Below are 22923 nucleotides of genomic sequence, written 5' to 3'. Positions count from 1 at the left end.
GGTATTTTATAAGTACTCGCAAATAATTGTTTGTCATGTCAAAACAAACGTTCAAACGGTTGTTTTGATCGGACAATCTAAATAATATGCCATCTTGTACTGGGATTTCTGTATTTAAAAAAAATATCCTTATAAGTGATTAAAGATAGAAAATATATCATGATATACTTCCCAGTATATCCTTACTGTATAGCATAAATAACCCTGGATGAGGGTATTTAAGCGGAGCTCCTTGTTAATGAAACGTGACCTTTTTTTATTTTTTCAGGAATAAAATGTCCCGTCTGCAGCAAATTCGTAGTGCCGGACGACATTGAATGTCATCTTGTAATGTGCCTCACGAAACCTCGCCTTTCCTACAACGGTAAGCCCAAAGTAAAGCGCTTGCAGGGGGCAGCTCCGGCGCAGACAGGAAGAAGCGTACGGCGCGCCCCCTGCCGAACAAACCCGGCGTTTTTGTTTTTTAATCGAAACTAACTCGATTTTTACGTTAACGTTGCAGAAGACGTATTGACGGATGATAAAGGCGAGTGCGTCATTTGTTTAGACGACCTTAGCCAAGGCGACGTCATTGCCAGATTACCCTGCCTATGTATATACCATAAAGCGTGAGTATGGCGTCGCGTACTAGCCTTAATGAACACTAAAACCGATTTGAGCAGTCCACCCAAGCGCAGAATTGGTCAAAACTGAATATGGCGGGTTCAAATCGTTAATATTAATAGATATCATAAACTCCTTAATTTTTGAGCTGCAGAACCTTAAAGTTTTATATTTATCCCAATTTTTTAGAATCAATAGCATGGCTGCGTGGACGTCACTGGTTAAGGTAGAAAATTAATTTTTATCCAAAAAAAAGGTAAAATTGTAAAAAGAATTATGATAAACAATGCATTGTTAACAACAACATCTATTAAATTTTTAGGATTTGTCTTGATAACTAACCAACAATAAAGCATCCTAAAAATCTGATCATATGTGGTTGAAATTGTATCATTAATCTGTAAGTTTAAGGTGTTTCCTAGGCCTATTGGTTTTTGTAAATAGCATAGAATATTTTTTCTTCAATCTTTTTTAGCAACAAAATCCTAGCTGTCTTCCTTGGGTAAATTTAATATGCACATTAATGTACTTGTTTTATTATTTTTTTCCTTCAAACGAATGGACTATAAAATGTTTTTGTCGGGTGGAAACCCATTTGCTGATATCTTTGTTGCTGTTTCGTTTCAGATGTATAGACCAATGGTTCGAGGTGAACAGATCTTGCCCGGAACACCCAGGGGATTAGCAATAAGTCTTGTTAGCGCCGTTGGATATTTTCCTTATTAAAGTAAATATATGTAAATATTGTGTACATACCGGAAGAGACTGACGATTAACAAAATATTAAAGACAATGACGAAAGAAAAAAGAAGAAGGAGAAGAAAAAGAAGAAAATCGGTAAAAGTAGTAGGTGAAAGTTACCTTTTTTCCGTCGCCTAGGAGGAGCGACGGTGTGGCGTCTTCACGCGTCTTGGATACGGGATCGGTTTTTCCCATCGGTTTTAAATAGCTTTTGTACCACCCGTTCGTATTTCGTATATCGTTTTCCCAGACGCCGCAAACTGCTTTCCGCTAATGTTTCATTTTGTATATTTTGCCGTTCCGCGTCCTGCCGCGGGATTACGGGGATGACGTCGTGTCGCGCTTACAATAAAATATTTTTGATACTTGGTAAGATCCCGTTGTTTGTTTATAAGCCAGCCGAATTAGAGTCTAATCGAGGTTATTTTCATAGAGGCCGCCACCCGTCATCAGACGGTACGTTTTAGGACAATGGCATGAATCGATTGGTAGCCATTTTGAAAGTTGGGCAAGTGTTTATTAACAATTAAAGTTTAGAAAAAATGTCTTTTTGACTTGTAGCGAAAAAAAAAAGTGGGGCTGCTTGAAAGTACCTACAAAATGAACCGGAATTTGAGTGAATCGGTGGTCAAGAAAACAAAAAAATTATGGCAAAAAACCGTCTGTAACGGTTGTTTTTTAAAAAATGCAGAACATATGGAAGAAGCTTCATACCCACACCAAAAGAAGCCTCTCGGGTCATAAAGGGAGCAATAAAAATTTCAAGTAAAAATATTTTCCTTATAATTAATAATTTAAGTTTGTTTTAATTGCATATTTGAAACCATCCCAGAACGAATGGGCGTGTGCGCAAATCAAAGTTCAATTCTTATTATAATACCATTAAAAAAGAAAATTATGACCTATCGATTTTAGATTTATTGGAGTTTTTTTTTTGTTATAAACAAATATAACTCATCAGAAGATAATGCATGCAAACTGGATATAATATTATATATTATGAGCTTGCCTAAAAATGAAGATTTGTTATGGTAAGCCAGAAAGGGAACACAATGAATCAATGGCGGTTGCGTTCGACGAAAGAGTCTGCTGTAATATCATATATTCCACAAATACTATTTTCTACTTCCATCTTTAAACACTACCAGAAAACGTTTTTTTTTTGGTACTGGTACTTATTAGTCAGGTTAGAATTTCTTGTTAATAAACATGTTGAGGAAACTAAGGGCTCTTATTTTATGCCTGAAAAAATGGCGACCGTTAATGAAATAGTTTTAGCTCAACGTTGTGTAGTACTGAACGCGCCTATTGACGTTTCAGATTATAATGTAACAAATTAAAATTTTCACAATTATAACATAAATAGTCGAATTAAACACACCTGAGACAGTTTTAGAGATAATGCAAACCACATCCAATGCCTTTGAGCGTTCTACGATATATACTACTTACTAAGCACAAATATACAAAAAAAATAAATATATCCGCATATGCAAATTCACAGTATTGCGGCATTTTTGCGTAGTCTTTGCAATAGCAATATCCAGAAATACCTTTTCGCTTTCAAAAACTCGTTTTTCTCGCAAAAAAAATAAGCAAAAGCAGATGTAGTACACGACGAGGCTAAAAACTCGCCTACATTCTCGTAATCGTTTAATTCGTTCTAATGTACATGAAAAAAGACATTTCCTACAAACGCTTTTGTCCAAAAAAAAAATTCTATTCCTTAGTTTATGGGTGAAGTTTAACGAAATATTAGCAAGGAAGATATTGAGTTAAGTTCCTAATTTACCTATAATTTTAAATACATAATATATTCTGTGCATACAAAACAACAAAACTTTTTTCCAAAAACTATAGCTACAGCTACAAGTCAAAAAAGTTGTTTTTTCACACCTCAATTGTTAAAAAACAAATAGCCATGAACAATAGTTACCAAATCATTCCTACCGTTGTCCTCAAACGTACCGTGGAGCCTGATACCCGGGTGGCAATTGTGAGTGCCCCAAATACTAATTCGCTTGGATTATTGGGGAGGGTTTAAGCGTTTAACTTTCCATTTTTTTTTGTATAAATTTTAGCCAAAGACAACCTGACCGCGTTCGGTTTTCCACAAAGTGATTCGAAATTACGGTGCTAGTTTTTTTTGTTTTCGGTGAGAGTGGCGGTTATAGAGGAAAATTGTTTTTTGCACTTAGCGAGTAAGTTCCGCGTTTAGGGCGCGCGCGTGCACAGCATAACCACCCCGTGAGAGGTAACGAGAGACGCGCGCGTGCGCGAGGGATTTTTTAATCGGTTTTGATTTTGTATCCGTCGTTGCTGACTTCTTTACTCGGGAAGTGCCATATTTTGTTTATATTGAAACTATTAAGCCGATATAGGTAGCTATATAGTGAAAGAATAAAGTGATACGTTTATTAAATGAGTTACACCCGATCCTATCCTCGATTACCTTGGAATACCCAAGGGACCAAACATGTCGCAATTAGTGAGCGAGAGAGACGACAAAATGATTAAACTACACTTTGGTACCATCCATACCTTGCTATGTAATTCCATACTTGTTGTTGAGTTTGACAGTTAAGATTTCTGTTTTGGTTAGTTTTGGAGTGTTTTTTGTTTAAATAATGATTGGGGCAGAGAATGCACCTATTATTTTTTTTAAATACTTCTTCAAAGACATAACAAAACCTCATTAAAAAAGGTTCACCAAAATTCTGATATTCAAGTCTAGTGCAAAGTAAAATCATGCAATTGACATCCAAACTTGTAAAAAAAGCTACATTTTAAATCTCGGAACGTTAGAGCTCTAACAGTAATTTTTCAAATAGCTCAAGAGTCTTATATTGTCATGGTGGTGATCCCGAAAGTAAACATACGTGGCGGTTCATAGAAAATTATTGCATTGTTGCATGAAATTAAGGGTTTGAATATTTTACAAGACCAATCTCGCTTTGCAGTGGTTACAGCTTGGTTAGTTCTGGTTATTTAATGTTTATTGAGATCCATCAATAGACCAATTAGTGTGATGTTTGCATTTGACAACGGCAAACGTTTCCTTTAATAATGAAGACTCGGATGAATCAATGATCAGCAATACCAGTATAAACTCACATAAAAATATTCAACCAATAAAATCTTTCTTTTCACCTCATTGAATTGGAAAACCGCCAATAGCCTGTATTTTTACGCCATACTAAATATTTCAATGTAGGCAACCCACAATTTCTCTAGTCATTGAGCGTTCACGGTAAAAACAGATGCGGCTCGGGTAACTGATATTTTCGTCAAGATGGTAAGAATGATCATCCGGGCGTATCTCTACATTTCACCACTAACCTGCATTTTGCGCCATTTTCTATGTAAAGAGTAATAAATACTGCCTTAAAAGTTCCGCATCCAAACTTATTGACGACCTGTCAGCGGCCATGTTGGTTGTACTATCAGACAGACAGCGCGTCTATATCTATTTTGGCGAATGCGCAGAGGCGATAATTGCAATGGTAAATTGCCATATAGTTATAGCGGCCCTACTAAAAATTGATGCGCCGCAGATGGCTATTGACTAATTTTTATAAGAACGCAACATCAATCTCTTAAATCCAAACATAATTGGCAACGCCGAGTAATCACTATACTATTGTCACAGAACAGTCATTGCCCTATGCCATTGTTGTTTTCATTTTTGGTGTCAATATCTCCGTACACACAAACTTGTTTAATCTGTGCTTCCAATACAATGTTCTTTTACGAAATTACAGCAACTGTGACCAATGTGAGAATCTAATAGGATCTTGGAGAAACAGTGATTCCTATATATTTTACATTTAACAAACACTTTAACAACACTTAAATAGCTACGAAGAATGTTTGGGTAATATGTTTTAGTGTACAAGAATTACAGGAAATATAAGAAAATAATTAAGCCACAAATTGAATTTTTACTAGAACAAGCATAAGAAATACCCATTGTCAACTACTGTGTATCGGAGGTGCGTCTTGAACATTTTTTCCACTTAAATGTTTCTTGTGCGTTATCAAGCATATCAAAGTTATTTCAATAGAGGTTAAACCTACGAGTTTATTAAAAATAACGCTTTGCGCCGATTTACAAGCAAAAAAATACATGTAGAAATTGCATCGTATGTACAGGGCTTAAAGAACAATAGCGCCAAATTAATTACAGAATTATGCTGACGCCGACGCGGGTACTGCAATTCTGCAATACTTTTCCACACCTTAACTCCTTTTTTGTCTAAAAATTTACTAGGACTTCGACATATTTTGAGAAAATAGTGTCGTACAAATGCCGCATCCAAACATGGACGACTTGTCAGCGGGCATGTTGTTTGATGAAAGCCGAACGAAATTTTAAATCTCGCGCATGCGCACATTGGAGCTCAAAAAATTTACTTGCTTCATGACTTCCTGTACTGTCAGCATAGGCAGGGCCTCTACACGTCTAGTAGCAATATGGTCATTGCTAATCACCAAACGTTTTATGGAAAGTCATGGTTTTAATTTGTAAAAACTGTGGGAAATTAAACGGTAGCCGTTGAAATAACCTTTTTATTTTCATTAAAAGCACGCGGTTTATAAACTTCGTCCATCGTCCGACTGACGGCGCCACGTTTGCAGCTTCCTTTAAAATTATACAATTATGGGGACGAATTTGTTCATTAGTCGGAAATTTTGGTGACTGTTTAACTAGCGGATGCGGTAAACGCATAAGCCGCCAATTTAAATGCCGAAGAACGAAAACGATTACATTGACAGAATGACGTAGTCGTCACTAACCACCGACAACTATAATAGTGGGTTTGTATTCCACCACGCGTGGCCGATGTAAATTGTCAAAGTATTGTGGATACGGAACGTTTATTCAGCGTTAAATAAGCGCTTTAAACACCGCAATCGTGATTCGTTTCTCTCCGTGCGCCGGGCCAAGAGTTGATGTTTGAGGCTGCCGGCCGAATGCCGATCATCGCTTCGTATTTCCTCTTAAAATCGCTCGAGCGTTCGCTCTTGGTTCACGTTTCACTTTCGGTCTAGGTAGGCCGCGGGTCCGTACGGAGTAGTAAGTAGGCTCGTTGTTCGCGTCGAAAAAAAACATCGCGAACAAAAGAGTCGTCGGTGGTCGTCGCGAATTTTAAGGAAGAAATGAGCGTGTAGCCGCTATGCTTTGGACACGATTCTTCGGTTTTTGCGCGATCTTGGCGATCGCCGCCGGCCAAAGGAGGAATTTTTCGGGCCTGCGGTGCCCGAACGAGTGTTACTGCTTCCGAAAGACCGTGAGATGCATGAAGCTGGATCTCGTCGCGATTCCCAGGGTGCCGAGTGCCACGGTGACGCTGTGAGTATTTTTTTTACCAGTTTTACACGAACAGTTGTTGACATTGTTGTTCGCCAATTATCCCTCAGTGAGTTGTTAATTTTAAACCGTTCTGCGTTAACAATGATTTTGTTTTCATCTTTAGGAGTTAACAGCAAACAAAACATTAAGAGTTTTAGATAATAGTGTTTCGTTGGCGTCGGATCTTGACGATAGTTTTGATTTGTCATTTTTTGTCACAGATTTTTGGTGACTTCATTATAATCACAGAATTAGAGGATCAATTTGGCAAGAATGTAGCAATAACATTATATATGTGTTCCATCGCGTTACCTGCGATGGTGCATTGACAGATACAATTTATTGTTAGTGACATTAAATTCTGTCAAAAATCGACTGCGCTTTAGGATTATGTGCAAAGTGGGAACGATACAGTGCGATGCGACATTTTTATTGTAAGTACTTTGCATTTTTAATTTATTTCGAAACGGGTTAATATGCAGATAATGTTCGCTGATTGAAAAACGAACTTTTTCCATGTTTTTTTTTTCTACACAATTTATATCGCCCGGTTTTGCCAGTCGTTATAGGATTGGATAATAATATCATCGGCGCCTAGGCGCGTTGCCGAATATACGAGGCGGTCGCAACAAACCTGATATATTCATTAAAAGCGAACGATTATCTGAGGTTTCCAATTTAGGTCTTATATTCATATAACTGAACTATCCACTGAACTCGTTTCCCAAAATAATTAACCGAATTTTAGTATTTTGAAAAAATGCTGCCATGAAAGTGCTACATCTAAAGTGAAACCTGTCGAATGAACTGTCAGCGGTCATGTTGTTTATAACACCGCTAGACAACACTGTTGTACTATCGCCCCGATATACAGTCGGTCAAAAAAGTCTCCGTACACAGTATTTTTTCAGTTTTCTTTTAGTTCTTCTTTCACTTACATTTATTGAGAAATATATTTCAAATAAATATCGGCAATCTCATTAAGAGTAACAAAAATAAAATAAACATCATTTGAAACGATAAAATATAAGGCAGTTTTAAAAGCAAGAAACTATGTCAAATAAGTATTCTTACACTATTATTTCTTATGATAAATTGAAAAGTTTATTAAACTCTACTATTTTGCAGTTCCCAAAACTTCCTGGTTTTGTTAATGTGTTCTTAGGCCAATTCCAAACATTTTTCTCGATTCTTCTGGCAACGCAGCCGTTACAACCTGCTTGATGCAAGCAGTTTCTAATCGTTTGAGGGCTAACATTTTTTACAGTTAAATGAGTTGTTTTTGTTATTTTACCAATATCTCTAAAGGATTTCTTCTGTTTCAATCAATATACTATGATTTTTCAAAGCGCAATTGGAATTTCGTTATTTTTAGCGCTAATTTTGCTTTTACTTCAAAACTACTGACTTAAAAGTGGCGTCAAAAATAAACAAGTATAACTCATTTGTTTAAGCGAAATTTGATACAAAGCTGACTTGATAAAATATACGGTTCTACCTGTAGTTCTGAATAGTGTTTTTTTTGTCTGTTTGTCCGTTCTCCGTCCTCCATTCTCCGTTCTCCGTTATCTGTAGACACTTCATAAAAACACGAATAACTTTCGAACCGTTGGTGCCAGGATGCTGAAACTTTTCTCCTTTTAAACTTGCCATGAGGCACATTAGCACATAGGAAATGGCCGCGATTAGAAATTGGCATCTGTCTTTTTTTTGCGATTTTCTTCTGTTTTTCGTACATCGCTATGAGACACGATGAGTGTCCGAGATTTACTTCAAAATTGGTAGCTTAGTTCCCTGACGGAACCTATTGAAATTGGGAGGCTGGGGGGCCAGGAAGTTTTTTTAATAATTTAAAAACCGCATATGCAGAGTCTCGAGAAAAAATCATTTCTTAAAAACGGTATAGATCATCGAAAAAATTCTTAAACCAAAAGACGTGCGAGAACCAGATCAAAAACTTTTATTCTTGATTATTTTTTTAAAATTGTACATTGAGGTTCAGCCAGACGTGAAAGACACTTTATACAGAGTGCATAACAAATAATAACATCGATTTTGCGAAAGTTTCATAGTGGTCCGTAAAGGTACGATATAAAAACAATGCGCCCCTCTAGGATGAGGAAATGCGAAGGGACTTTTTTTTTTAATACAAAGCTGCTTCGGGCTACGCGCTAGGAACTTGCCCCTCCCAGCGACGATTTTTCGAAAGCAATCTTGTTCAATTCGAACCCCCTTAGAAACTGCAACTTTTACAACATAACCCTTAAAAACGACCCTAGAGGGCGCCACTGATACAACAAACACGACTTTTGTAAATAATTCATCACAAAAAGGAGAACACATAGCCAATATATTCGTTTATACATTTTGATTGAGGTAACCGGTACTGAAAAAGTAACAAATTAAAAGACAGTATTCCCGAAAAGTGTGAATTGTTTAGCCGTCGTGACAAGTCTAACTACCCCTAAGTAACTTTCCGGCGATTGTATAGGTTTGGAATCCAATACTGGGCATGAGGGGTTCGTACCAGGATGGATTGTAGTATTTATATAGTCGATTACGCGTGAAAAATTGAACCGTACTGCATTTTGCGCCCGCACAACGCTCTCATCGGCCTAGCTATGCGAATTATTTACTGGCGAGCGTTTCGGCGCAGTGCGTTTATTAATAAAATCCGTAATCTACTTCTGATTTACTCGAACCAGACGCATATTTTGCGTTCCGACTCCGTATCGTTTTATATATTCGCGGCACGTCGGTATTTGCCGCGGCGGAGCCCTTTAAATCCTCAATAGATCTTCTGTAGACTTCAACCCACCATTGAATTAGGTTAGAATTCCTAAAATTTCTGCACGTACGTAAAATTAACTCCTCAGCGCATGCGCGTAGTAACTTCCCTTGTTCTCGGTCTTACGTATTAATGACTCGAAAGACGTGTATCGTCGACATTAGGCTTAATTACGGTATAACCCGCGCTTTTGTCTGTGACCACAATGGCAGACAAAAATACAGAACGGATCTCTGCGTCCCAGTGCCGTACGATCCTCGGAGGTGAACGATTTTGTAAGACTTCAGATAAACCTGCATTTTTAACAGGTAGTACTGAATTAGAATATTTAAATTTTCTATTAAACCGTTCCAGTTTTTGAGATTTTTTCTTGATGAGGTTGTTGATTTTTTCTAAACATTAAGCCGAAATACGTACTGGAATTCAGTGGTTTTCTTTATGAAATAAAGATATACTAAATCGAGTACTAAATACACAAGATCGAGATTTCAACTTTATTTATTTTTATCCTATAGATTTATGAAAACAAATTCTTTCCAATGACTTTCACGGTCAAATTCTAAATTTTTTGCAATTTGCTACCGCATTCATCATTCCTGCTGGAGGCCTGAGATGCTTCGCGTCCTTCGATATCGATTCTAGTCGATTTAATTTAAATTTGACAGTGTTATTTACTAAAATAGGGAGTTAATTTAGTCCCAATTAGATTCAAACTTTTATTTATTTTGTCGAAAACGAATGAGGTACAAAAAAATCAGTGGCGCCTTGAAATAGTGATTTTGTTGACACTGTTTTAAAACAGCGACGAGCCAGCTGAATAGACTTTGACCGGTCCTGCGTGTTGGGCAATGAAAACGAGAGACGCAACCTCTCTGGAAGATGACTGGAATATTCGACTGCTATCGTGAGCCGGGTATATAGTGAATAGTGATTTTGTTAATTTTTCAGAGGAACTTCCACAGGCTACTGTAATACTTTTTACAAAACTTCTGGATTTCTCCTGCGCCGGTTTTTGCTGAGTTGAACTAGCTAACGTTTGTTTGGCTAGTCTTCTTGTGGGCTTCTACAGAGCTTGACTGAAACTAATCATAACCCTGAAAGCAGATAAAGGAAATGGTGGTCATGACGATATGATCCGTCTTGCAGACGCAACCTTAAATCTGTTATTAAGGCTTCTTCTCTATCAGACTCCGTGAAAAAATCTGTCACGCCCCATGATTCTAAAATTCCTTATCTCTACGCACTCCCAAAGATTCACAAACTAGGATTACCCCTTCGACCTATTGTCAGGACCATTGGTTCTCCAACATATTCTCTAGCAAAAGATCTAGCTTTCTTATTAAAACCCTTTACAGGGAAAACTGATAGTTTCGTACTTAATTCCTTTACTTCATTGAACAATCAAAAAGCATTACATTAGATACACAAGATATACTAGTTAGTTTCGACGTAGAATCCCTCTAAAGTTCTAATTCCTGAAACTCTCAACATCATTTCAGATGTATTAAAATCCGAGAATCTGGAACCAAACCTCCTCATTTTAATTGAAAAATGCTTGTCAGGAACATATGTTTCCTATAACTGTCAAATTATTGAAATATTTCGATGATACTTTTGTTATTTGGCCTCATGGTCAAGAATCTCTAGTAGATTTTTTTAGACATTTAAACCCTATACACCATAACGTACGTTTTACCATTGAGTTGGAAACTAATACTATCCTCCCATTCTTAGATATTCTTATCAATAGAAAATCAGACCTAACAACAGTTAAGCTATTATCTTGATTCGGGTTTAAAGGCCGTCGTCGGTTGGAATTATTTCCTAACGTTTCGCTAGCATGAGTGGCGAGCTTCTTCAGAGGTCCTTCCATCTCCGATGTTGGACGTAGACTGGTCCGAATCAAGATAATAGCTTATCAACGGGCCGCGAAAGCCTTAACCAATTTATCTAACAACAGTTCTAAAGAAATATAACGCCAAAACCAGATTTATCACTTGTCCAAAAATCTCTCAACATCTTCGATCCGTTAAAGACAAAATTTCATTCGAGATGCCAGGAGTCTACAGCATTCCATGCATATGCGGCAAAGAATACATTGGAGAGACCGGACGAAAAATGTCAACTAAGTTCTAAACATGAAAGAGCCTTAAGGCTAAGGCAAATAAACTCATCAACAGTTGCCGAACATAATCACCAAACCGATTCGTTATTCGATAAAATAGAATTCTTGCATGTAATCAATTCTCCTACCAATGAAAAATCCTATCAACCTAATAATCTTAACCGGGACTCAGGTCTTTACCTATCACCAATATGGGAATCAGTCATCCAAGACTGTGTTTATGAACCTCATTAAGCTCCGCCGCAGTCAACCAATATATAAGCAGCTACAGAGTAAAATGCCAGGCAGTTTCAGTCAAGCCCTGAAGAAGCCAACAGGATTATTGGCGAAACGTTAGCAAGTTCGATTCTGCAAAAACCGACGCAAAAGGAATCCAGAAGTTTTGTAAAAAGTGATTTTGTTATTTGTGATTTTAACTTTACTTGTCGTTTTTTTTTTAAAAACGCAACAATATGGTCTAGTTTTTCAGTTTTGGTTAGTGCCACGATGGGGTTTTACTATAGTTTTATTATATACCAACATGCCACCGCACGTCACTGCATTGTAATAAGTTCCTGATGGGCCTACACACACACACGAAGAACCTAATGGTTCTTTGTTGTTCCTGTTCGACGAAAACACGTGTCCCCGCCTTTTATTACCTGCCATTTAAATTTTACGCGCCGTGATTGCGGCCCGTTCGTCGCGAAAGAAAACGGAAGACTTTGATATAATGTGGCGCTCGAACGGTCGAAATCCACTGGGGCGATTTAATAAGAGGTGAATTAACAAGAGCTCGACCTTGACGAAAAAAATCGACATCACGGGCCATTAAACAAGGGCCGATCGACAATGGATTTGGAATGCCATCGAAGCGTGTATAATGAGGGCGGCGCCACTCTCGCGTCACCGTCGTTTTTGTTTAATTTCAAACGGTATAGGGGCCTACCCGGCCAATTTTGGCCATCCCCACAGCGCAGCGGCGTAGCAATCATACGCCAAATCCAGTAGGAAAAAACTAATAAACAGAGTGATGGGTAACATCGACCACATCACACACCGACGCTTGTTATTCAAACTTGCAAAGGTCAGAGTGGGGGGGTAAGCTGCTAGAGTGGATAGTGGCGTTTTTAAGCCACCGATCGTTCAAAGTTCGAATTGGTAACTCTTTTTCACTGCCACAAAACGTGCCTAGTGTATACCGTGGGTTTGCTCTCCAGCATTGATTCTCATGCGAGCGCTTATGCTGATGACACTAAATTATTTGAAAATCCTTTAACACACGCGGACGTATTGCAGAGAGACTTGAATACTATCTCCAATTGGTGTTCAAGTTGGCTATTGCCACTGAATGCTCAAAAGTACTCTGTGCTGCATGTTGGCAAGAACATTCCCGGAAACTTTGTGTCAAGTGTCGATTCTCAGATGGACCTAGGTGTGACAGTAACTAATGATCTTGCGTGGCCTGTACATGTATCGAATATTGCGATGAAAGCAGACTGCGCATTATTTTTGTTAAAAAAGTCTTTTAAAAATCCTAGTCCTCGCATCGCTTGCAGATTTTTTCCCACTTATTCGCCCCATCCTGGAATTTGCTTCCCCAGTCTGGAAGCCATGGCTATTGCGTGAGTGTGATGTTCTGGAAAGAGTGCAACGAGCCGCTACGCGCTGGCCACTCCAGCTTAGACATACACCTTACGATGGCTGCGAGGGGATCTCATTCAAATGTATATGTTTACGCATGACCAATTTCCATCTGAAGTGACGTTTGTGGTCTTAAGGAATGTTAAACGCCTACGTGGTCATCCATTTAAAATAAGAAAAGAACAATTCAGGACTTCACATCGCCTGCATTTTATAAGTAACAGGACTTGGATTTTGGAACAGTTTACCCCCAGATGTTGTGGTGCGGCGAACTTTGTATTTGTATTTGAACGTCGCTTGGACAGCCTATTGTTTCACAGCAATAACTAAATATTTATTATATGTATAACATTCTCATGCTATCAATGTGCATAATAGGTGCTCCTCTGCACTTTATTCTTTGTAATAATAATAATAATAATAATAATAATATTGAAACAATTGGAGCCCCCTTTTTATACTGTATCTGTAGCGCAATTCGAACGGCCCAAATTTCACTTGACTATGTGTTTCCGTCTATATCTGTACCAACTGCAATTGCTGAAAGATGACGTAGACCGTTGGGTATATATTGATCAGAAGGAATTCGTGGGTAGAGAAAACCGCAAAATTTTAAAACAAAATACCCATTTTATTTATTTTTATTTTTATCGTGTGTCTTGATGTGGGTGTGCTTAGTTCACATCATAATTGGGAAAAAATGAACACTAAGACAAAGGAAATTTGAAACTCGTTAAAGAAGTAACAGTCATACAAAACCTTGTAGTTTTAACGGTATTGTAAAGGACAATAAATTAATCACTGATGCCAAGGATCTACTTCAACATTGGAGAAACTATACACAGCAACTATATTCAGAAAACACTTGAAGAAACTCTGGAAGTGAACCCCTAAAATATTGAAGTCAGAAGTTGTAAAGGCAATCGAACAGAGCAAACGGGGAAAAGCACAAGGTCAAGACGACATATACATAGAGGTTGTAACAATCTTGAGTTAAGACAATATAGACGCCTTGGTAGATCTGTTTAATGACATTTATGGGTCCGGTCAAATATTTGGCTTCAATTATTCTTTGTACCAATCCCAAAAAAGCCAAACGCTAATAGTTGTGATCAATTTCGAATGACCAGCTTACTGAGCCAGGTCCTAAAACTCTTCTTAAAGATAATCTACACAAGAATATACAAACAAATGTGAGAGAGACATAAGCCCCGCACAATTCGGTTTCAGATGTGGCTTTGGTACAAGAGATGCCCTATATAGCTGAACTGTTCTACTTCAGAAATGCAGAGACCAACAAAAAGATTAACCTAGCTAACTAAACTAATCAACAAAAAAATGTGTTTCTATGCTTTATAGGTTAATAGAAAGCGTTCGACTGTGTTAACCATTCAGAATTAATAAGATTGCTCCAAGAACGTTCGATTGATGAGAATGATCTAAAAATCATAAAGAACATCTATATGAATCAAATATCGTCCGTGAGAGTAGGACAGTAGGACAAAAACGTGTACGACACGGCTGTGTTCTGTCCCCCCTGCTTTTTAATCTACGATTTTCGATAGAGCCTTAAGAGACATTGAAGATGGAATCAAAATCAACGGATAGACTGTTAATAATTCGCTATGTTGATGATACAGTCATAACAGCCAATAAGTTTACAGATACGTAGCAGCATCAAGCAAGTCAGAACAGCATTCATTAATATGAGAACCTTGCTAAGCAACAGTGGACTTAACGCTTCGATATCGCTTTGTACTCCATACTGCTATATGGTGTAGAAACCTGGATCATAAAAGCCAACTTGATGAATCGATTGGAGGCCTTTGAAATGTGGATGTATAGAAGAATACTCAAAATTCCCTGGACAGATCACACAACAAATGTGGAAGTATTAAATCGAATGGGCAGAGAAAGAGAATTGTTGCCATATGGGTCATATATTTCGAAATTCCAAGTACCAGTTCTTAAAACTGGAAGGAAAGATAGAAGGAAAACGAGGCAACGGAAGAAAAAACACCCATTGCTAAAAAAACATAAGGAATAGGACAAATCTCGATGCGCACACACACTTTAGAGCCACACAAGATCAAGAGGAGTATGCCAAAATTGTCGCCAACATCCAGTAATTGGATAAGGCACCTTAACAAGAAGATCGTATAGAAAAAAATATTTCAATATTTTTCAAATTTCCCGCCAGAAAATTAGTTAGTCTTATAGCTCACGATGGCGCAGGTGAATATGGTCCCGATATTTCCTACAACTACGATTGATATGAATTCGAAAAAATTAGATAAATCTGGTCAATAATTAATACCTCTTTATTCTGCAAAATCTTTCCAACCCAATGTCGACTCTAGACCTTAAACATTTCCATTCGTGAAACAAAAAAACTGAATAAAAATACATACTCTTCATTTTAACATAAAACTTTCAACCCACTTGGTTGACACACTAGATAGAAAACTGTTAAGTACTGAAGAAGTCAACATGATGATTGGCGAAACGTCAGCAAATGCGATTCAATGAAGCTCGAACACTGCCCAAAGAGGATTTTGAAAAAACTAAAAGCAATTATGGATGCGAGTACTTGACTTTTGATCTTCAAAAAACGTTACCTTTACCACGAATACCCACAAACATGGTGTTCTATAAAAGGCAGCTCTAGGTATATAATGCTGGAATTCACAGGAGTAAAGAAGACCGCGGGTATTGTTACGTTACGTCGAAGAAGAAGCTGGCCGAGGGTCTCAAGAAGTGGGACCATGTCACAGTCAAACATCTTCTGTGGAGTGACTCGTTTGGGGGTCAAAACAGAACTATTAAAATGATATTTATATAAAATTACCCTCAATTTTCGACTCTCGGGACACAGCTTCTTACCGAACGAGTCGGATTTCAGCGATATAGAATGCAAATTAAAATCATTCCAACGCGTTTATACGCCTGATGACTATATTGATATTATGAGAAACTGCCTTAAAAAAAGCCATTTATGGTAACAAAAATGAAATGATATAATTTTTGTAGTTTTTCAAATATTGAAAAAAAAAATTTAAACAGACGACAAATCGAAACAAGAGAAAAAAAAAACTGACTACATATTAGATCATTAAATAACAAAAGAATAACCCGTTCATAATCTTAGTGAAAGAAAATAAACTTGTGTGCGTAGAAATCGATCCACTGTAAATTTTGACTGACTGACTGACTGACTTTAGTATAGAGTGCTGACCTAGTAGCTACTGTTAAACAAATGAGACGGGTTCATGCAGTAGTTATAGTGGTAGTGACAAACTTAAATTAATCTCCTTTGCAACTGGAATTTTCAAATTATTCGTTTTCAACCATTTGGATAGCGTTTAATTGTGTTAGCTTGATGCATACTAAGCCGCTCAAGTTATCCCTTTAATCGAAAGTGGACTTCACCAGCGAGCTGTTGCTCGGCAACTGGATATGACACGCGCTGCAGTTCGAAGAGTATGCCAACGGTATGAGGAGACTGGATCATTTGCTAGGGGCCCTGGAACAGGCAGAAGGTGAATTGCAACGGCTCGTGATGACCGTTTTATTGTGTCAACAATAATAAGAAATCGTCACCTTAATGCCGTTCAAGTGCAACAACAGCTCTATAAAGTTCGAAGAGTGACTATTAGTCAGTGGACAGTGAGAAGAAGACTGAAAGAAAATCACCTGACCACAAAAACAACTGCAATTGGTTCAAAACATATTCCAGCTCATTGACAAACACGCCTTCGCTTTGCACGGGATCATCTGAATTGGACATTGGGGATCTGCTCTCTTCTAAGATGAGACCGGCAATAAAAAGTGTACCGAAGACCAAAAGAGCGATTTACAGAATGCTGCAATGAAGAGCGGAGATCTTATGGAGGTGGTTCCTGCATGATATGGGGTGCAATTTCTATGGACACACGAACCGACCCTTTTTTCATTCGTAGGGGCGGCAGTGGTCAAGGAGCAGCAGGTTTAACAGGTGCTAGATACATCGAGGATATTTTATCAGATCACGTGGTACCATATGTCGATTACATTGGAGAAGAATTCATTTTTATGCATGACAATGCTAGGCCGCACACCGCAAGGATCGTGCATTACTGAAATCGGTTTTCGAGTTATGGAGTGGCCAACATGCAGTCTCGACCTCAATCCGAGCGAACATTTATGAGATGAGCTAAAGCGGAGAATTCAAGCTAGACTTGGTACCCCAACCTGGATCCCAGAGCTTATTGTTGTAGTAGAGGAAGAGTTTCTTAACATTCCACAAGAAACAATAGCGAACTTGATTGGATCTATGCCTAATCGAGTAAGTTGTGTTAAGTAAGTGTTAAGTTGCTAATTGTCACTTAACTAAGAACTTAAACGAAATTATGCATCTTATACCGGGAGCAACTTAGCAACTTAAAATCGGATTTGTGAAAAAAAAGATTAAAACCTGATGTAAAGTAATGTGATACTTGTACTATTGCTTCAATTTTTTTGTATTTAGTTTTTTTATGCGTTAGAAAAAAAATCATTTACGAATTAGTTTATTCGTATTATTAGTTTAAGGCTTGGAAGTTGTTCGCATAACATGCTAAAGAAAAGTTTTCGGAAATGTAAAGCGTAACCGAACAAGTTCAGATCTAGGTCCGTTGCACTGGCCGACTGTTCCTCTGGGCAATTAACCATATGCCCGGCATATATAAACCCGTAGATAAATATCCAAGACGGCGGCGGTATTAAATGTTTATCCCCGGGAAATCTTCCTCAATAATCATAACGATCCGATAAAGCCAGAAGCGGGATCTGTTGTATTTCAGGGTTTGAACCGCTTATAGTTTATATATTCGTCTCTTGCCATCTCGCGCTTATTCAAGCGTTTTAAAATACCCATTTTATTAATCACGTCGAAAATCTCGTCTCGCCCGGAAATTTATAATTAAACGTGACTGTGAATAATAATTCCTCGATAATATTTATATATGGCGTTGCATTTCTACGAAATTTCGTTAAAATTATACGACACATGTAAATATTAAATGTGATTTAATACTAAAGTGTGATTTTCTAATTAAACTGTTTTTTGCAAAACTGTAAGTAGGTTAGGAAAACTGTAAATGTTAATATAATTGGTGTTTTTTTCGATGTATAGAACTTTAAGTTGGCATTACTGTTCAAGATGGCGATTTGCTGTCCAGTGATTTATTCTCAGTTTGGTTTGGCAATTAATTCATCATGAATAGACGCCTGAACAACGCTTGCAAATAGTGCAATTTTATTTCGAAAATAATGGTAATGTGCGGAATACGTATCGCGCACTACGTCCATTTTATCGTCGGCAGTTAATTCGATTAACCATGGAACGTTTTCCCACCACGTTTACTCTTATTGATAACTCGCATCCCCAGAGACGCCGTACGGTGCGTACAGAAGAAGCTATTGCTGCTGTAGAGCGTAGCATTGAGGAAGACCCGAATGAGTCCATTCGCCATCGAGCACAGGAATTTTATCTTTGTCCATCCACTTTATGGAAGATTTTGCGGAAGGATCTTGGTTTACGTGCTTACAAAATCCAACTCGTGCAAGAATTGAAGCCAAACGATCACCAAGTAAGGCGTAAATTCGTCGAATGGGCCCAAAACCAGATTGCCGTTGTTCCCGATTTTCATAAGCGAATTTTGTTTAGCGATGAAGCGCACTTCTGGTTGAATGGCTACGTCAACTAACAAAACTGCCGCATTTGGAGCGAAGCTAATCCTCAAGTGTATGTCGAAACACCGTTACATCCAGAAAAACTGACTGTTTGGTGCGCTTTATGAGCTGGTGGAATCATTGGTCCGTACTTCTTCAAAAACGATTATGGCCAGAACGTTACAGTCAATGGTGATCGGTATAGAGCTATGATTACTAACCATGAATAACCATTGAATAGCCATGATGTCCTGGAGATGTGGTTTCAACAAGACGGCGCAACATGTCACAGAGCTCGTGCCACAATCGATTTATTGATTTATTTATTTATTGGTGACCGCCTAATTTCACGTTTTGGACCTGTGAATTGGCCTCCAAGATCTTGTGATTTAACACCGCTAGACTACTGTCTGTGGGGCTATGTACAGTCATTGGTCTATGCGGATAAACCACAAACGCTTGACCATTTGGAAGACAACATTCGCCGTGTTATTGCCGATATACGGCCACAAATGTTGGAAAAGTCATCGAAAATTGGACGTCCAGAATGGACTACATCCGCGCCAGCGGTGGCGGTCATATGCCAGAAATCATATTTAAAATATAATGCCACAAGATTATCTTTCGGATAAATAAAATTCATGTCAATCGAATAATCCATCGATGTTTTATTGCAACTTAAAGTTCTATACGTCGAAAAAAAAAAACACCCCTTATATGCCTATAGGGTATTTCAAAAATTTATGCATCACGGCCCTTAAATCGATCCTTTGAAAACGAAATGTTTCTTTTATTGGTTTCGATAATCGAACCGGCGCGCATTAATATTTTGGACAGGACCGCGTAATTGATTATTGAGGCCGGAGTTCATTGAGAATGACCTCACGTCGAGGCGATCTTATTCGCCTTATCGCATTACGATACCCGCTTAATTGATAATGACGTTTAAATAGGCCCGGGTAGTTTAGAATTTGTGCCGCTCTCACGTCATCTCGCCGATTATGGCGCCATCTTGTTATTTGCCAAAAACCAGCACCCAAACGGTCAAACGCTGCTTCGAAGTGTCGAAAATCCAAACGCAGCTCAAGTGAATAATGATCGAAAAGTTTTTGTACTGCGGCGTTACCAGGACGCTGTGTCGGACGTCTAGATGTGTTGTAAATATAGACAAGCGCACGAGTAGCAGAAAACATTTCGTTAAAATACGCGATAAGTTCGCCTCGGTTGTGGCCCAAAATATTTTTGGAAATGGCGTGGATTTTAGCGGTTTCCCAGTCGTTGAAATGTCACGACGCGAACTTTGGCGAGGCCTGTGATCCGGAAAATGCGCGAAAGGTTGCTCTTTATCTAGGGGTCTTTTTATTTAAAAACAATATTCCAAAGGTTGTACTTCAGTCCAGTATATAGTAGATGGGTCATAAATTAAAAAATTGTCGGTTGGTATTTTCTAGTAATTTCTCGTGTTTTGTTGCCAAATTTTCAATGATCATTTCTGTCAATCGACCGTATGAAAGAGGCTTGGCTAAGACTTAGGTTATTTGAAAATTATTGCTAGATAGTCTCAGGTTGCAGAGGGTCGTCAAAATGACGTCATCAACTCGTCACCAAATGGCGAAAATGACGTTACATAGGAAGTCAGCAGGACGTGAATTTGACATACTAATGTCTCGGCCGAATGATGTCATTTAAGTGAGGCCTTTTTTACATCAATTAGTGTCATTATTACTGCCGAAAAATATAACGATTGTTAAATTGTTTTTTTCTTTTTTGAACCGGAAAAATCGAAAGTAATTTAAAGCAAGTGAAGTAAGTAAATTAAATTACATCGGACAGCTTTTGCGGAAAATGGAGAATTACAGTTAATGAATAAAGATGAGCCTTTCTTTAAAATAATAATAATAATAATAATAATAATGGAAGTATAATGTACAAGGTCTTCCATTTGATTTTTTCACGAAAATTATTATTTTCCATTTTGACTCACCCTGTATAAACAATTCGAACTAACTTCAAGACACGTATAGGCTGTATCTATTTAAAAAAAGTGTTGGCATAATAAAACTACAGCTGTCGGAAACGGCTTCAAAAATACAAGGTATTAAAAACAGGGCATTTTTGACGAAAAAATGGCCATAAAAACGATAACACTCGGTATAGACCATAACAACCCTACACTGGGTGATTGGTTGACCCTGTATATTTGAAAATAATTGTAAATTGTTTCTTTTAATCTCATCTGTCCCTTTTGTATTTAAAATTTTTCTCAAAAACAAATAATAAGATATATTACTTGAAGAATCTCTAGATATATTCTCCTACGTCATGGTTTTAAATAGAAGAATTTGATAATTGTTGAAATTAATTATTAAGTTTAAAGTCCATATCTCGAATTGATCAAGTCATTTTATAACGACATTCTGAGGTCATTTTTGTGATGTTAATAAGACATCCGTCAATTTGACCTGTTTTTCTTTTACCTGAAGTATTTTGCATATTCGAGCTTGTTAAAAGTTTCGGTGAAGACTCTCTTCCAATACAATAGCTGGCGAGACGACGTCTACTAAAAAACAGTAGACAGACCTAGGCCCGACGATAAACCTAAAAATGCAAATGCACTGCGGAACTTTTTGAACAAACTCAATTCAGTTTATCTCCCACTTGCATTATTAGTATTAAATAAGCACAGTTTTAATATTCTACTAATGTTTAACGAAAACATAAAACAAATAAGTTTGACGCAGTTGCTGCGTGTCAAAGTTAAAATTTCATCATCATCTCCTTCATATTTTTGGCCCTGTCACTGTATGAAATAATATATGCTAAAATCAGTCGCGGTGCTGTATGGAAAACGTTGACATAGCGGCAGAGCTAAAATTTTGTTCCCCTCAGTATACGCGCGTCGAAGAATCTACATTCCTGCGGCGGTTTCTTTCAGTTTGTTTTTATTTCGAGCACGTAGTTGGGTAATTGCACGGTCCACCGTGAAATGGTAAGCAGCCGCTTCGCTTATCGGCGCGTACATCCACCGGTCTTGAACGATTTTTTTTAATCGTCAACAATTTACCCGAAACGGCTGATTCCACGCGTCGAAACGATGGCCAACTTTCGTTAGAAAGGACACTCGAAATGAAACGTTGCTCGCGGGATACGTATTTATCGTATTTATTTGCTATACACGTTAATGACACATTTCGCAACCGCGCCATCACCGGGTACATGAAAAGACGCGGGCTGGGCACGGATAACGCTAGCTGTTTGCCGGCGGTTTATTTTCAAGAAGAAGAGGGTTGAATCCGATTCATGTTCCGTACTAACTCGTCAACGAAATTCTGAAAATATAACTAGTCTTCGAATAAAGGTAACGAACTAAGGAAACGGACGGTAACAACAAAAATAAACACTCGGAGGACTTTCACAAATTTGTATTGTATTGGTTATACCAATACACCCATACCATAAAATTTAACTCTCAAATCTAAACTAAAAACTCCTTCAAGTCCTTTCGGGACGCTGAGAATAATTACTTAAATAAATCAAAAACTGTTTGTTATAAAACCGTTAACAACAACCTTTAAAATCGATATTTTCCTACAATTCAACTTTTATTAGTGTTAATCATTTTATGTTAGGATAAAATATATTAAAATGCGCGATTAATTGCGCTTATTTCTTCAGAAAACAATTTTTCTTATCGAGTCAATCATATTATGATTGGTAGAACAATGTTCTAGAAATAGAGCAAACGGTAATAAAAACAAAAAATACCACTCCCTAGATTAACTAGATTAACAAAAATAATTCTTGGTAGGAACCGGGTTTTAATTTCAGAAATTTAAAAATAATTTTATTTTCTCTTGGTCGATTTACTTCTTTTTTTTTTCAAATTACTAGGACCGTCCGTTTTCCTAATAAAGTATATATGCGCCTTTACTGAGACACTCGTATAAACAAGCTTGATTAGGTAATGCAGCGGCGTTAAACAGTTTACTTTAGCCGTCG

The 22923-nt window shown here is 37.7% G+C and overlaps 2 protein-coding genes across 4 annotated transcripts in view; both read left to right on the top strand.

Annotated features, from left to right (window-relative positions):
- The window catches only part of LOC132707899 (E3 ubiquitin-protein ligase ZNRF1), a 29999-nt gene extending 28147 nt beyond the window's left edge, over positions 1 to 1852 (top strand). The window contains exons 3-6 of one of the 2 annotated variants that reach the window (XM_060679921.1): positions 269 to 364; positions 503 to 608; positions 1231 to 1330; positions 1393 to 1852. In XM_060679921.1, the coding sequence (XP_060535904.1) occupies positions 269 to 364; positions 503 to 608; positions 1231 to 1288 (260 nt within the window). In that variant the 3' untranslated portion in view covers positions 1289 to 1330; positions 1393 to 1852. Of the gene's footprint in view, positions 1 to 268; positions 365 to 502; positions 609 to 1230 lie in introns of both variants that reach the window. The other variant, XM_060679920.1, reaches the window with a different exon arrangement.
- A 137-nt stretch (positions 1853 to 1989) lies between these two features.
- LOC132707893 (peroxidasin) overlaps positions 1990 to 22923 on the top strand; it is a 52394-nt gene continuing 31460 nt past the window's right edge. Inside the window, exon 1 of one of the 2 annotated variants that reach the window (XM_060679905.1) lies at positions 1990 to 6697. In XM_060679905.1, coding sequence (XP_060535888.1) covers positions 6522 to 6697 — 176 coding nt within the window. In that variant the 5' untranslated portion in view covers positions 1990 to 6521. Of the gene's footprint in view, positions 6698 to 7072; positions 7132 to 22923 lie in introns of those variants that run through there. The other variant, XM_060679906.1, reaches the window with a different exon arrangement.

The sequence above is a fragment of the Cylas formicarius genome, unplaced genomic scaffold, assembly GCF_029955315.1.
Source record: "Cylas formicarius isolate icCylForm1 unplaced genomic scaffold, icCylForm1.1 PGA_scaffold_9__14_contigs__length_23061073, whole genome shotgun sequence".
Lineage (NCBI taxonomy): Eukaryota > Metazoa > Arthropoda > Insecta > Coleoptera > Brentidae > Cylas > Cylas formicarius.
This window is presented reverse-complemented; position numbering and strand designations above follow the sequence as displayed.